Source organism: Cynoglossus semilaevis, chromosome 5, assembly GCF_000523025.1.
Source record: "Cynoglossus semilaevis isolate Cse_v1.0 chromosome 5, Cse_v1.0, whole genome shotgun sequence".
Lineage (NCBI taxonomy): Eukaryota > Metazoa > Chordata > Actinopteri > Pleuronectiformes > Cynoglossidae > Cynoglossus > Cynoglossus semilaevis.
In genome coordinates, this window is record NC_024311.1 from 5,784,423 (window position 1) to 5,801,682 (window position 17,260).

Here is a 17,260-nt window from a genome sequence, read left to right on the forward strand (position 1 = left end):
TATACTAAGCATTATAATGACAACACACAATCTGAAAATGCAACTAAATTCACCAACAGCATATGTTTTGTTTTTTTATCAATCTGTTTAAATATTGTCCATTTCCACCTAACATATTAATGTCCGCATTAAAATATTATAAACACTTTAAATACTTGCTCTGTGTTGAGGCTCCACTTCTTCAATTCTTCAATTAATTTTAATGTTTAGAGGTTAAATTAGAAAGATTTTTTTTTAATTTTTACTCTGTGTGATTGTGCCTCCCTCCAGTTGTTTTTCCTAGAGGTTTTATTTTCTTTCTGATACTAGAAGAGTAAAAAGAAGAAAGTTTAATGTGCAATTATATTTTTAGCATAGGTTGCTTAGCGACTGGCAAACACTGGAGAGTTCATGAATATTATCACTCTCACACGTTCTATGTGTAAAACCTCATAGATTGTAATGTGTAAACACAGATAACGTCTCTTTCTCCTTCTCTCTCGCTTACACACACACACAGACACACAAAGCCACACACAGAGCCACACAACCATACACAGAGCTGTACCTTGGCACGCCTTGCCATCGTCCATCAGTCGGTATCCAGTGTGACAGGTGCACTGGACCAGTCCTCGCACCATCTGACACTTCTGGGAGCAGCCTCCATTATTCTGGTTACAGTTGCCCTCAGTGGAGCGCGGGCCTACATGACAAACATCACTGATTCAGTATAAATACAACCAGACTGTGGAAAGAGTATCTCACTTATGTGGAGATGATCTTTGATCTACAGTAAATCTGGTCCAGATCCAGACAGGCTCCACTTCTAACACTGACTAATACATAAAACAGGACCTGTTCCCTTTAAAGGAAACAGAACACTTTCCATGTACACAAAAACAATATGTATATAGAGCATATATTTTTAAACTTTAAACAAGATTACCATATGGACAGCTATGGCTACATCAGCAGTGAAATAAAGACGTTATATTTTAAATTGTAGAAGATGTACGGTGAGTTCACTGCAGTTTCTGTTGTTTGTTGTTGTCTGTGATACTCTGGGGCTCTGGGTGTAATCAACTTACAGTGGAAATTTAATTTTATCCACAAAATCAATACTATCGACTTGGGGGAGCTTTCTTTTGTGATAACATCGTGATGAAAAGACAGACTTTTATCCCCGACAGACACAATATCTTCAACACTGCTGAACAAAAACTCAGTCTCTCTCTTGTGTTGTTTGTGTGAAATAGAGTAAAACTTCCTATAATGCTTAGTAATCATGGAGGTGACTCTGGAACTTTATTTCACATGATAGTGACAACGACTAACCACTACTACCACTAACACTACTACTACCACTAGCCTTACCCCTACTACTACTACTATTACTATTATTATACGCACAGAGGTACTCATAGATATATCCACTCACGGCAGTCGTGGTGCGGGTGTTCATCAGTCCCATCTCCACAGTCATTCACTTCGTTACACACTTTCCTCTGACCAATACAGCGCCCATTCCCACACTGGAATTGATCAGGAGCACACGGAGGATTTTCTGTGGGAGAGTGTTGAGGATAATGAATCGAAGCTCATCTGCCAGCTTCTATATTTATTTACCATAATGTCATTTAAATGATATAAAACTTAATGGAACTTTTCGTCTCTTCGTCTCTTGGTTCTTCTTCTTACAGTGCCAACATTACAATCCACCAGTCTCAAAATCGTTTTATATGGTTTATGGTATTATCCAATTAAACAAAAAAAATATTTTTCATATATATTTGTACAAAATTGTGCCGTCTCTCACCTGTTTTCTCACAGCCCTCCTCATCGGTGCGATCAGAACAGTCGTCCTCACCATCACATCTCCATGACAGTCTGATGCAGCGTCCTGTTCCACAGCGGAATTGGTCGGCCGTGCACATGGATGTGGCTGAAGGAGACACAAATTGTTGTTGTTTTGACACATAATTAGTGTTTCTGGATAAAAAGGAAGAAAAGCAGATACTTACTGCAGTTCTTCTCATCTGACTGGTCGTCACAGTCGTACTCGCCGTCACACCTCCAGCCAGCGTTGATACACATCCCACTGTTGCACATAAATTCAACTGATCTGCAGGGCTGATGTGAGGCTGCACACACAGAAAAAAGTAAAAAAATAAATAATAAAACTAGTGCATTAGACTTAGAGTTAAAACTGAAATAAAAAAAAAATGATGTCAGACTTTTCATTTCATCTAAGGATAATTGTTATATTGTGTGCTACAGTATCACATTATATTTGGTATTGTTTTGCCTAGAATGCAGAAATAGCAGTTAAACGTGTGATGTGAAAGATATGGAAATTTAAAGAGTGCTGATGGGAACAGTCAAAATGAAATAAGAAGCAATAAGAAACGGGTCACAATTTGCAGGTTTGATGATGTCTGCAGCTGTATGGCTAAGCTGCTCTGAACAAGTGACAGACATTGATGGCCATAAATCAGGTGTATACAGTCTCTCATGATGAATATAGGGGAAAAAAACATAATTCATGTGCAAGGTTGTGAACATGACACTGATTATTCATTGGAGGTGAAAAGATGGTCGAAATGACAGATGAGCCAAATACAGTAGCAGCGTTAGTTCCTGGAGCCTCCAGAGGTTCAGGTAGTGAGAATTCATGTTAAAGAGCATTCAAAGAAAGGAACGGACAATGTTTATCATGTGGAGTTTCAGAGGCAGAGTTAAAGCTGCCCTGCAGTACAAGGAAAGACGTGTGACTGTGTTCTGTCAGCACAGTAACAATAACAAAGTAACAATAATAGCTGAGGTAAAACCATGTAAGAATGTTTTAGGAGCATTTTCATGTGAGTCATGAAAGTGTTGAAGGTGATAAGAGTCAAATTATAAATTTAGGAATGAGATAAAGCCTGGAGACGTCTCAGTCTGAGTAGCTGATAAGAACACAGCAGCAGTCCATCCATACAGGGATGACAGCTGACTGTGAGGTTAGTAAAATGTGTGTTGTGTAAGAAGTCTATCAAAAACCACTGTATGAGAAGAGGCAGCTTCTGATGTAACCTGAGGACGGATCGTGTTCAAACAATTCTAAGTCCTTCAGATGCATTGAGTTCAAGTTCATCTGTGATTAGAGTCGGTATAAATACCCAGAGATCAGTTGAGTTTATTTTGACTGCCTTAGGATAATTTCTAAATACGGACGATTTTAAATATCCCACCTCATCTCTGAACTAACGTTAAAACTGGCAGCAGACGACCGTGGCTGTGGACCAGGAGATTAAAGCGGAATCAAACATAAGCATCTTCAAACCTCAACTCGAGTAGTTTTATTTTTTTTATCCTGTCAATTTTAGTCGGCTACAGCAAGCGTCAGATGCTGGATGACAAGTAAGAGAAGCTGGAGGAGAAAAGAGAAAAAGACTGTTTACGACTTTGTAGCTGTGAGGGTGAGGAAAGGAGAGGGACGATCAAAAAAGCAGGTTTAGAGAGAGAGTGAGAGGCAGAGAGAGAAAGACCAACTAACATAATAATGCTTACCAAATGCACACAGACAAAGATGCATAAACAGGCACATCATAACAAATATACATTTTATGTACGCACCCATATCTGTTCATTAGAGAATGAGAGAGAAAGAGAGAGAGAGAGAGAGAGACTGAGAGAGAGAGAGAGAGAGAGTGAGAGAGAGCGAAAGACATGGACAGTTTAACAAAGCACCCTTCATATGTCTGAAGAGTTCATGCCAAGGAATGCTGTCTGAGGATGGGCTGTTTTACGCTTCTGAAGAATGCCTTTGCATGTGTGCGTGTGTGCGTGCATGTGTGTTAAAGAGAGAGCATTAACATGGGTGAAGTATGTGGGACAGAGAAAGTCAATGACGGCACAAGACAGTGTTCAAAACGTGATCTTAATTTAACAAGAGCCCAATCAGAACAATGTGTCCAATCAGTGTCACAAGGAGGGAGGCAGAAATAGAACAGGGAAATACATAATGACTAACTGAGGTAAAATTCCAAATGGAAGAAATAAATTATATTGGACAGATGAAGGGGAAACAGAGGATCCCTGTCAACTGGCATGACATGGCACATGATCAAATGATCTTACCAGCCCATGAAATGGTGCTTATCACATTACAGACAAAGGTATCAAAGAGAAACCACCACGCATCAGTGCTTCTCTCTGTGGTCGTGCTGTCTTTTAGAGCTCAGGTTGCATGTACTTGTGGGATCTTTTTTTTTTTTTTAACTTGCTGGCATTGCTTAAATCCTGATTTCAAGAGACTTAACTTTGCTCAGTTTTACACTTCTGTACTTCTACGAATGGACAAACTGAACATACGTCCATACCAGTTAGCATCTCCGCAGTGAGTGGAGTGTAACTTGAGATTCTGTTTTATTCAGGACTGTAACCTATTAGCTCTGTGTGAAAACATGTGACATGTGTTCTATTCCTGACTCTACACAGACTGTAAACAGCAGCTGTTCCTTCATATAACCTGCAATCAGGCTTCAGGGCATGGAATCTAAATGAAGAAAGAGATGCAAAAGTACAGCTCTCCAGTATGGGACACTGTCAATGTTGTTTTGATGGACTTTAAAAACAGAATAAAAACATCTTTATTTTCAGCCCCTTGTCCTTTCTTATTTGTAAGTCAGTGATTGTTGACTGATCTTTAAAGGCATAATAGGTCAGTGTGTAAAAATAACCCATTGAATAATTCAAAATTAATCTGAGGGGTTGTGTTTTCCCTCCATTGAAACCAATTAATTTAATTATATCATTGCAATGACTGTAAGTGATCAATGGAAGACTTACAACAGTCGGACTCATCTGACCAGTCTCCACAGTCGTCATCTCCGTCACAGTGGTAGATATCCAGAATACATCGTCCATACGCACACTGGAACTCCTCCACGCTGCAGGTAGCTGTCATCACATCTGAGGCTGCACAGACAGACATGGACACTTTAAACAGATGGCGGACAAGATGGTGGAGCGTTTGGCTGTTTGAGCAACTCTGAAGCATCAAGACTGGTAACAGTTGAGGGGTAAATGTCAGAGAAGCGTGTATTTTTAATACTATCGTTGGGTCATGTTGTAGCAGCCGAAACAGTTTTTTGTTTGGTTGTTCATTAGAACTTATTATCCAGGTTAAATATATGGATAGTAGGAAAATCCCTGTGATAATTAATGGCTCCTCTTCTCATGTTCACATTTTGCTGCCAGAGATACAGGTGTATCCGTGTGTTCAAAACACACGGAGGGGAAAAAAACTCACGGCAGTTTTCCTCGTCTGATCCGTCCTTACAGTCTGTATCTCCATCACAGTACCAGTGTTCGGCGATGCAGCTGCCGTCAGTGCAGCGGAACTCCTTGTCCGAACACTTACGCATGTCTGCAGCACAACAAACGAAGAAGAATATTTATTATATCACTGCAAGGCTGTTTTGGAGTTCTAATGTGTCTCTGGGTGCTGGTTCCATACCACACTGTTCATCACTGTTGTCCCCACAATCGTTGTCACCATCACAGTGCCACAGGCTGCGGATGCAGTATCCATTCTGGCAGTGAAACTCATCTTCCTCACACTCTCTGGGAGCTGCAGAAAAAACAGAATGGTTTCAATGGTTGTAGGTGACAGTTCTAAACCTAAAGATGTGTAGCTCTGACCACACGAGACCACTGAAGCCTAATGGTTGGGTTGCAAAAGATTTATTTTTCTGTCCTTTGACACAACAATGTAGAGTAAAGAGGACAAGAGACAATTAGATGTATTAACATGACACAAAAAAACATGTAAGCTCATGTTACATGTTTTTTTAATAAAAATACATTTTCTGATAAAATGTTCCATTCCCCTTTAACAATCCTGTGTATTTCTCCCATAACAACATTTAAATTTAATTTAATTTACTTTTAAATAAAGCCCCTGACTTGATCATTTTTGAAATCCCAAGATTACATCATCCTGTTCTAATTCAGTTTCTAACTGTTACGTGTCCCAAAATGCCACGGCACCAAAGACTTCACCTTCAGACAGAAGTCATATTTGTTATTCAGTGCAACAGCTGGGACAGTGAGGTAGAGCTGAGAACAAGCTACCGCTGCTGAACTCTCACCAACATGACTGTGACAGTCATGACAATCACTTACGGGCCCTTTCATTAAACACTCACGGCTCTGAAACATTTATTCTCAAATCACACCTGCATTAATACCAGACAAAGCCATGTCTAAACACTGCCTTCTACTGTTGTGACCACAATCAATGGTCTGGTCCTGCTAGCCTGGGGCCAAGTAAACATCTTTCTTCAAGGAGAGCCAGTGATGGATGGCCCCTGGCGGGAGGTAATCTATAATTTATCACCATCGTGCGCGAGTGGCAGACAGCTGAGACAAACATGGAGAGATAAGAGGAGACAGAAGCAGAAGGATGGACACGGAATAGACAGACAGGGGAAAACAAAGGATGATGTTTACTCTTTTATTATTTTACCTACACCTCTTTGTCTGAATTTACAAACCCCGGTTTTTGTGTGTGTCTGTGCCTGTCTGTCTGTGTATAAAATCTATCAAAATGCATTTCTATATTTAAGACAACTGTTTTGTTTTTTTTAGTACACTTTTGGTTTAAGCTGAAGCCTTAATGGATGCTATTCACTGAGTGTGGATGTTCTTGTGGATTTTCTCCAGTCCAGCAAGAAGAAGAACAGGATAATGTAAATAACAGCATTCCTTATTGGACATATATATGACTATGTATTGGCATTTGTCTGTATGTGTTCCATAAATGTCCAGATTGTACCCTCCCTGCACCAGTGACTGCTGGGAGGGGTTCCAGTTCCCCTCACTGCCTCATACAGCACTATGCCATCCACAGTGAATGGATGGAGGTTTCTTTTCTGCAGGTGACCATTGGAAAGGCAGGGTGGAAAAGAGAGAGAGTTTCAAAGGTGAAGGGCTGACCTTACTCACAGCCAGCTCTCCTCAGACATAAAACCCCTCCCCCTCCAAAGGTTTTCCAGTTCTACGACCGCTATAGAAGCCCCAAATGAGAATTTCGTTTCACCTGCACCATTGACAGAGGTCCACGTTTGATCTATTATTCACCTTGAAAGAAAATAATTGATTTTCTCCAATTCTTTGCTACTTCAATTCTTTCAACCTCCCACCAGTAAGGTAAACAGAGGGAGGTCAGGGGTCAACAACTCCTTAAGATGGTCATCATTCACAGAGGGGTCAAATCTCCAAGGGCAAAGGGCATTGAGAGTCATGACCATATATGTGTGTGTGTGTGTTTTGGTGTGTGGTGCTTTGATGTCCAGAAAAAATATTCCAAAAGTAATAAAAATCTATAAACAAACATTTAAATAAACCTGCTTTCCCAAAACACTGACAATAACGTCTGCGAGCGCAGGGGGTGGGCATCATCTTCCCATCTCTAAATAATAAAGTGGAAATACTGCCGGTTGGGGAGAAACAGAACACGTTGGAAGGTGAGAGACATGAAGGGTGAAAAAATTTACGAGGAGGAAGCATGAAATAATAAGCAGTTTGGGGAACGAGGGAGACAGAGAAATTTACAGGGCATGAAGATGAAAAATTCATAGCTGGCTCCCCCATCAGGAATGATTTAATGTGAGGCTGCTGATACAGTAAATGGGTCAACAAACACGTATAAAAAAAAAATTCTATAAATGACTGAGGGATGATAAAGGAAAGAGCCAATCTGGTGAAATAAAAGACAAGAGGTGGCCTGATGGAAAAAAGACATCGTCAAAATTGTATTAAGGTGCTTAAAAAACTAACCAGACACTCTGATAAAAGAGCATATAGTATATAGTCTATGGAAATATGTAGAAAGCACTCACTATTATTCCAAAAGACTTTAACATGTGGATGAGTGATGGGAGAAATCAAACCACTGATTTATACAGTGCATAATGAATTAAAAATGGCAATGAAATTTGGAAGACGTATTCATGATCACTAAACAGTGAATTCTTAAATCTCAAACTACTAGTTGTTTGACTTTAAACAGTGAATGATGTGAAATGTGTCAATTCATTATCAATTTAGAAAATTAAATGTCGTTGGACATATGAATCACCCATCAGGAGTAATGTAGTGCCATACAACCATACAAGGTTGGTTCAACTGGACTGTCTTATCCATTTTTGTGTCTATAATTTACAGCAGTGACATCATGTCATATTAAAGACAAATGGAACCTAGTGGGTAAGACCACAAAAAATATTCCAATAAAACTCTCATTCATGTGGAGTAACTTCTAAGATCACTTGAATGTTTCTTCCAGGGTTATAAGAAGCAATCATAGTTTGGCATCAGAGAACTGCATCAATTTGTCATGCACATGGTCTACGCCGGGATATCCCGACAGCATTCATGGAAATTCCTGAGTCATTATGGTAAATTCTAAAAGTGGACAAGTCCTCACAGTCTGACCATAAACTCCACCCGTAGTATACGCACACACACACACCCTAACCTTACAACAGGAATTCTTAACCACAACGTTACCTCAACATACAGTAAGTCTGGCCACAGAGTTTTGCAGAGCACAGACCTGAACCAACAGAAACAAGGAGCCCAATTTATAGGCAAAAAAAATCACTGCAAATTTAATATGTTCTTCCTACCAAATTTCACCTTTATATATAGTATATATAAACAGTTCCTTATTATATAAAGTCCTCCACTTTAGGTCACATTTCACTATCTGCTCCGAGAGATATTTCTAAAATAAACACACACAGTTCACACCTCAAATATTTGAATAGGAGAACGTGAGGGTAAAGGTCAGTGAACATGTGTGTGGACTGGACAAATGCTGACCTGAAATTGTCCAATCTGCCAGTCTAACCATAGCAAGACTATTTTTGTGCACCTCTAGTTAAGGACTTTTAGTAGGTTGGACCTTTATTATCAGCTGACAGGGCACAGCCAATCAGATCTGCATGACAAGAACCATTGATGCTCGTCAGTGCCGATGTAAGTGACGGCCAATTTTACTTACGACAGTCCTGTTCGTCTGAGTCATCCTCACAGTCGTTGTCTCCATCACACACCCAGGAACGGCGGATGCATTTACCGTTGTCACAGTGGAAATCCAGTGGAGAACATGTGGGGAGCACTGAGAAAAAACACAAACAGGAATGTGTGTCAACAGAAACCAATGGATAATGCACAGACTTATCAGAACATGCATCATTTTCTTTAAAGCTTTTAAGAGTTTAAAATAAAATCCTAACAAACCAAACTCATAGCATTGATTGTGAACGGCTAAAGTGAAGGTGTTCAGATGTTCATCTCAGTTGATTTTTGTCAATTGTCACTGCCAACTGGTCTAATAAATACATAAATAAATCAATAACACAGGAATAAAGGAATGAATCAAAGAATAAAAAACAGTGATCTCGGACGAAATTTCAGGATAAAAAAAAAAAATCGAAAAAAAACAACAGCCCATCCGATCCAATACCTAAGCCCCGGTATCACCTCAGCAAGAGCAGCCCAGGGCATGCTGCAAGACAAAATAATGTATCAGTGTATTGATATTGGTATAAGCAAATACTCCACCCAGGGTTGCAGTATCGGTATTGGACATAAAAACGTTGTATTGAGCCTAGTAAATACTCAAAATTATTTTTTTAAAGACTGCTTTTTTATAGGACAACAATAAAACAAATTAATTTTTTTTTATGTTAAATATATGTTGTATTCAAATATAATAATTATTTCATTGATCCCCACTGTTTAGCAGGAGCCTGGAATCAGGGTTCTCGACGATCCAAAAAAAAGACCATATTTTCATCCTGTTGTAACTTCTTGTCATTTACTCATTGACATATAAGACAGTGTTGGGGTCTACAGCTTGACAAAAGCAGTTAGAAGTGGCATGAAGAGACTATAGGAGTGTGTGCTGAACCCAGTGAGAAAGGAACTCATAGCAACATCTGAGTTAAAAAAAAAAAAAAAAAACTCCATCTCCACCAAGTCTGGGAGAGCAGCAGTGAGCCGAGCACATTCCTCCTTAACTTCATATCCTCTACGAGTGCTGCTATCTACACAAATAACTGGGCACTTGTCATCAGCAGACAGAGCTAATTTAATTACAGTCCAGACAGAGATGAAGGGGGACAGAAGGAGGGAGAAGCAGTAAGACATCACACTGGACTCTTACTTACATGCATGTCAATATGAAATATTGACGTAGCAAAAGGCAGAACTATGAAAATTGAATGATGTCATGTGGTGAGTTAAGCAGCAGAGGCAGACGGGCCGACAAGTAAAAGCACGGTGAGTGAATTAAAGCGTGTGTGTGCGGTCCACTGTGCACACGCTGGGGTGTGGCTCTATTCTCTAGGGAAAGTAAAGCCCCAATGACCCACATACTCCTGCATGAATATAACATTATTCATAGAGAAAGACAAAGGCAGAGGGAGGGAGTTTGTTTACGTGTGTGTGAGTGTGTGTGGGAAACAGAGGCAGTGACAAAAGTAGAGGAGTCTTGACCAATCACTGCATATTTAAAGCCTTTAGTCTCTTCACCTTCTGATGAACTCTGTATGAGTTCATCAACACACACTGGTGGTTTGGCACAATCTCTATGTACTGAAGCCTATTTTCATGTTTATCATCGTTACGAGAACTCTAGATTTGAATCAGAATTATGTATTTTTTATTCTAAAAAATACTCATTGACAATGGGTTAGTATCAAGTTGAACACGTTTAAATACAATCTGTAGAAGTTTTTGCCCATTTAACAAGATTTATCAGAAGATAAACTTTTGCAAAAAAAAAAATAAAAAAGTAAAGTAAAGAGAAAAAAGAATACAAAAGTACATCAGCAGAAGATCCAAGACACAGGGATCATCTGATAAACCCTGGATTCATCTGCGAGTCAGGGTCTGATGATTTATGGCAGCGAACAACAGAAGGTTAAACAAGCAGCCCTTTGACATTTTAATAAATAATACAGCTTGTCTAAAGAAGCAGAAAGAACGTGGTTAACAAGGACACAAAGACACATCAAGAAAAAAAAAGAGGATGTTGTGCATGTAAATGTACGTAAATAAAAACACCACAATTACCTACACACACTCAGAGACAAACACAAAAACTCAAGACATTGGGAGAGAGGCGTATCGGGTGGATCAGCAGGGAGCATGCTGGGAAGGTTGATGAGGTCTCGGGGAGCTTTGATCCTTCTTATCACAGATTCAGCTCAGCGTTGCTTTCTCACTGCCACTGCATTCCTCAAAACTCACACAGTCTCTCTTCTTATATCTGCAGGTGGCTTGAGGTTTTGCTTTGATCCAGAGTGATAACGAGATAGAAGTGCACTTTATTAAATGACGTGATACAGATGTCTCCTATCAGTCATAAATGCTGCTTTTAATGATTCAAATGTAGGGAGAGAGAGAGAGTAGAGATGGAGATAAACGACCGACAACAAGTTTCTGCCTGGCAGCAAAGAGTCCCCAACAGAGAGACTTTTATAGTATATAAATACAGCATGTACCTTTAGTTAAGTAAGTAATACTAGTATGTTTTAAGGAAGGTCAATAGAGATTTGATCAGGCATGAAAAGAGGTGAAAAACTAAAAAAAAACACTTTTTGTGTGTGCTGCAGATCACAGTGGGTCTGGGAAATAAAAAGAAAGAATTCGACAAGACTTCATTGCTTGCTTTGATGTACCGCATTAGTTTTCAACTCAAAGTTTGGATCCAGGCTTTTACATACTCATTCAAAGAGTTTCAGCTCCAATCACATGATAGCATGATTCATCATGAGTTCAAATAAAAAAAAAAAAGGTTTCTTTTCAGCCCATAAAAGACCAACTCATCCGAGGATCACTAATCAAACTTATTTATGTAAAACTACTGGGTGTTTATGGTCAAGTGGGTGTGACGGAACCCAACAGAACTCAAAGTGGTAACCATCAGTTAGGACAGTTAAGACATACACTTAACTGAGACACACTGTGTAAGTTTCTTTCATTTTTGTTCTCACTTATGTTTCAATCTTAAAGTAAAATAAGTTGTGTTTTTGTGAATTAAGAGAAACTTAGGAAATCATAGACCAGTTTGATATTTCACAGTGGATATCAAATCATATTCCTAGAAATCTTATCCGTGGCCTGTGAAATATAACACTCTCTTTGATGTGGTTTTCACTCTAACACGAGTCTGTCTGTGGATCTTTTTTGGACAACATTTACACAAAGTTGTCAAAGTAGTTGTCATTTTTTCCCTAGAATCAGGTCGTACATCATCTGCTGCATCATAGATCAAACTTCCACATCAATCAAGTACATTTCAAGTTTAAGTTTGTGCAAATCAGCAATGCAAAACTATTCAAGGTTTGTTTTCGTAAAGGGCCTGAGAAAGCAATGCAGCTGTGGATGTTGTCATGGTCTTGTTTGGATGTGGAAATGTTACCTTTTAATTCTAATGTTGCTTAGTTCTTCTACACCAAAACAACATAACATTGTTGACCTTTTTACCAAACCAGATAAAAGTTATGTATTTAGTTTTGTTTTTCCTCCTTCTAAGTTTTGCATTTATAAAAAATGTCTGACTCCTAACACACATTGGCCTGCAACTAGCAAACTGCCAAATTGTAGCTAACTTGTTATATGCATTTTTTATTATCATTCCCATTCCAAAGAAGACAAAAATGTAATACTCTAGAGCCTGCAGTTATTGTCAGCATGTCCTTTATTTTGTCTGGCTGTCAGGGATTCCAAAAAAACTGACTTATTGCAGTGCGTAATTAGAAATTGCAGCAACATAAAATGATGAAATGCATCACAAAAGCAAACACACTCGACATTCTCCTCTACACAGCAGCAGGAAAGAAAAAGTAAATCTGAAGTCTCCTCATTTCTAGATGACACTTTTATAACGATTGCACTTACATTTGCTCTAATCCTTTCAACAAACATCTTCTTACATTTTGGTCTCCAAAAGTTGATCTGTCATGTAGGATAAAGAAACAACTGTATGGTTTCATTGAAAGTTCTTTGATTGCCTTCTAAGGTTCCCAGCTCCTCAAATAAAGAGATGCCTGCTTTGTTCAGATAAGTGAAATGAAAAGTAAAGATCCTTGAGCTCTCAGTCAGGCTTAAAGAGACAGTTCCATCACAGCAGGCACAACCATTCATTAGCACACAGGCTAATGTTGTATCAATTCATTTAAGCCTGGCACACAGGCTAATGTTGTATCAATTCAATGAAAGCTAAGGTTTAGCATCCAAGTCTTAGCTTCTAACTCATCAACCCTTCAACCCCCTGTAACTGACTCTTGCAAACGTGGAACATCTCCTTATTCTCTTTTTCATTTACATCCTGTCAAACAAAGTGAGTGTTTTTTGTGTTTACCTGAACAGGAAGTCAAAATATGGTTCTAAAAACTAATGGATGAGGTTAGGATTGAGCAGAAAAACTGTGGAAGTCCAGAATGTTAAAAAATAAATAAAAGATGAGTGGGTATCTCAGAATCTCTCTAATAGATGGGAGGGGGTCTCAGCTTGTTACACTTCCTCCATCCCTCTGCAGAAATAGAGAAATAGATGAGAGACGCTGACGGGGTGAAACCCAATGGGGTCCTAATCTTCTCTGCTTTCATTTTTGGTTCAGCTGAGCTCCCACAGTTAGAGCTGCTCTCTGAATGGATGAGTATGTTAGGGGGTCTTTGGATTAAAAAGACAGAAGATTTTGTTGAAGATCTTTTGTTGGTTTGTTTGCGATGACATATCTGTGTCCTGGTGAGAATTCCTCATGTGTCTCAGGTTTGAACATCAATAAAAAGTATGCAATAGGTGTATACTTCCTGCCAATGATCCAAATAGGCATAGTTGAATGGAATGTTTGCAAAAGTCTGGGCAGGAAGAAGTGTGTGTATGGAGATCTGTGAATGTGTGTATTTGAGAAGAGAGTGGAAAGACATTTCCCAAACCTCACAGACTGGTGTCAGCTCACAGCACAGGAAGCCATACCTCATGCAGTGTTTTCAATCACACATAAGTGAGAGGTTTTTTTCCCTTTGATTCATCCCTCTCTCACACACACACACGCTCACACACTCACACACACACCTATCTCTCCTGGACTCCCGTCTCATCAACTTGGCCAAAAGCAGTTACTCTTTCACATCGGCAGTCACTTTCAACTCAGTAGGACTCCAACGGTTTTATCGGTGTGTCTCTTAAGTGTGTGTGTTTGTGTGTGTTTGTGTGTGTTTAAGTTTATATATATATAGAGGTAGAGTTGGTTATATCTATCTACAACAATAAGTAGTGTAAAAGAAAAGAAATGACGCGGAAGTCTTTTGAAGGTTTTCATATCTTATCAACTGTGGTCACTGTAATAAACTCTCCACTGTATATCAGCAGGTCATAACATTATATACTGTACACTATAACTGCCTTCAAAAGACATGAGAACAGAAGAGCTGAAAAGCAGATAAGGTAGATACGAGGGAGTATAAAAAAATATGCAACAATCCATTCACCCTTTCCAATTCACAAACATGAACAATGGAGATCTTTTCATGACAAAAGGATCTTCATCTCCCTTTACACTCCCATCTCATTCTATCTGTCCCTCTCACTTTCCTTTATGATGTGGGTCGTTTAAGTTTATATATATATATATATATATAGATATAGATATATATGTGTATATATATATATATATATATATACACATATCTGTATCTATCTATCTATCTATATATATAGATGTGTATATATAGAAGAAGTGTTGACAGATGACACAATGCTGCACACAAATGCATGGTAAGTTTGGAAAAGACAATCCATATGCAGCCAAAATAATAATAAAATAAAATTGAACTAATGTGCTACTGTGAAAGAAGGTTGAAGTTGATTGATTCATCTTCTTTTTCTTTTTTATAATTTATGTTGACCTAATCAGGTTTCGGTAACATTCTTTGACTTTGCAAACTATCTATTTCTAGGCCTACAGTTTTATTATTTGACAATTTACCTGTCAAACATGTACACAGAGTCCACCCGAAACACCGACACAATATGTCCTCTTAGTTCAGAAACCTTGCTGCATGTATAAATCAATTTACCAGCTAGAAATTATTTATAAATATTTATTGGCAACCGACAATATCCTGCATCCCGTCATTTTACTTTGGCCTGTCTTCTTTCACTACACATCTAGTGCTGGCCTCGCATGTCCGTAGGAACCTTACTGAAAAAGGTGGCATATTACCACCTTCATTCTCCTCATATAAAAGTGGTGTTCTCTGCCAAAAACATTAACATAACACTCTAAAGTACCACTGCTTTATAATAAAGACTCCTGCAGTTTTTATTTGGCCTGAAGTCAAACTAAAGAAAGTGGTTTTATGTATATAAGCAATCTGGAGCCACCTGCGCCCCCCAGGCTCAGACAGCTGTATCAATGTAAGAAAGGGGTGTTATTAATTTGGTGGACGATTTGTACCTATTAAAGTATTAAATTGCATCTTATTTATTGTCCTGTCCTTGGGATGTGTGACCCTGTGTTCTGTGAGGAATTTAGAAAAAAATGCTTTTGAAAACACAGCATTGCAAGTTCCGAAACGGCCACAGACAACATTTCTATAAAAATAATAAATAAGAAGTGTTTTCTAGCTAAAACATCTTGTTCATAACCACTGCACTGCTACAAAAAAGTACCAGTGTCAAGTGATACTGTTTCTGCAGTTTTAGAAATGTCCATTATCTCCAAACTCCAAGTGTACTGAATCTGCAGTTCTGACAATTTAATGTTTTTTCTGCATTCATAAAACATTACTAAAACCATTCAATTTTGCCTGCTGCTTTGACAATACAACACAGCTAATTCACTCAGTGATAGGAGTTGAGTCACACTGCGTAGAATTAAATGCCCCACACCCATATTAGCCTCTTTCATTCAGGCTTCACATCTCTATACACTTGACTTAAAGACTGTATAGTATGATGGAAAGGCGTCGTCAGACATGTCTGAGAGTGTGTGTGTTGGAAAGGCCTGCCACAGATCCTGGACTGGAAAACAAACACTGCAGAAGACAGAAACCTCAGGGACTGAAATTGGGTAACAGAATTTGCATTGTAATTTCCTTAAGTGGATAGAGAGCTGTGGTGCACAGGGAGTAATGCTAAATTCTAAATTACCGCTAAACTGATAAACTCTAACAGGATTGGTTGGTACTATTCAAATCAGCCTATTGACTGAAACATTTAGAATTTGGTTTTTGTCTTTGCTTTTTAAGAACCCAACAACAACTGAATCTCTAAGAGCATATGAGAATAAATGCTAAATTCTAGTGCTGAATGTCCAAAAGACAAAGAACTTAGTAATTGTCAATCTCTACAATTTTCCAATGAGAAATGTTGATCAGTGGTGAATTGTGGTAGTAAACGATCCACACCAATGGGACCAATGCTGAACTGTCCAGTCTTCTCCAGCATATGATGACATTAAGACGTTATTTTACCATATTTGAATGAGGATGCAGAAGCAGAATGTTAAATTAATATCTCAATAAATAATATCAACATATTTCATTATTTTTCAACACTTGGCTGCAAAAGCATCATGAATCTTTGTAGCAAGTGCTTTTGTGACAGGGTGACTGACAGGTGCATCACAGGAAGCGTGAGCAACAAGATGAGAGGATCAATCAGACAGCACTAATGGATTAAGAAGGTCTGCGTAGATGGTCTGATATCCATCAGCTGCCTCGATGTGTCGCTTAAAAAAAAGGTGACGTCTTCCAAATCGATGTGCGGCGATCAGACTCTGACTGACCATTCAATGGGCTGAAGATCGATAACACTTAGTATCCGCCACTCCCGACCCCAGACACGCCTAATGTGACAGTGAAGGACTGATGGAGAAACAATATCAACGCACAAACACACACAAAGAGGCGTAGGAAGCGTCAGATGAAAAGGGCAGCATCTGCTGCTCTTCTCCAAAAGAATGATGAAGACTCTCATACTGCCATTTTACATCCCAGCACAAAAGAAAGAAGAACAGTGCAGATCTCCTCCCCCTGACAAGCTGACATGCCGCCGTGTCAGCTTCTGCTGCCAAAACCTGCCTCTAGCTAAACACTGTCTTGTGCCAGAAGTCACTGATGCATTTTTCTACATGGAGCAAATACACATGACCCAGTGACTGATTCAGTCTTTTCTGCCTTCTTACTGTTGTGGACTGTTTGGTTAGGTAAAA

The 17,260-nt window shown here is 39.0% G+C and overlaps 1 protein-coding gene across 2 annotated transcripts in view; it reads right to left on the reverse strand.

The window, feature by feature from the left end:
• The window catches only part of lrp4 (low density lipoprotein receptor-related protein 4), a 79,176-nt gene that overhangs the window by 25,100 nt on the left and 36,816 nt on the right, over positions 1-17,260 (reverse strand). For both annotated transcript variants that reach the window (XM_025055394.1, XM_025055393.1), the window contains exons 3-10: positions 9,032-9,148; positions 5,480-5,593; positions 5,273-5,389; positions 4,810-4,938; positions 2,001-2,120; positions 1,796-1,921; positions 1,418-1,543; positions 548-682 (exon numbers count right to left, since the gene is read on the reverse strand). In XM_025055394.1, the coding sequence (XP_024911162.1) occupies positions 548-682; positions 1,418-1,543; positions 1,796-1,921; positions 2,001-2,120; positions 4,810-4,938; positions 5,273-5,389; positions 5,480-5,593; positions 9,032-9,148 (984 nt within the window). The remainder of the gene's footprint in view (positions 1-547; positions 683-1,417; positions 1,544-1,795; positions 1,922-2,000; positions 2,121-4,809; positions 4,939-5,272; positions 5,390-5,479; positions 5,594-9,031; positions 9,149-17,260) is intronic.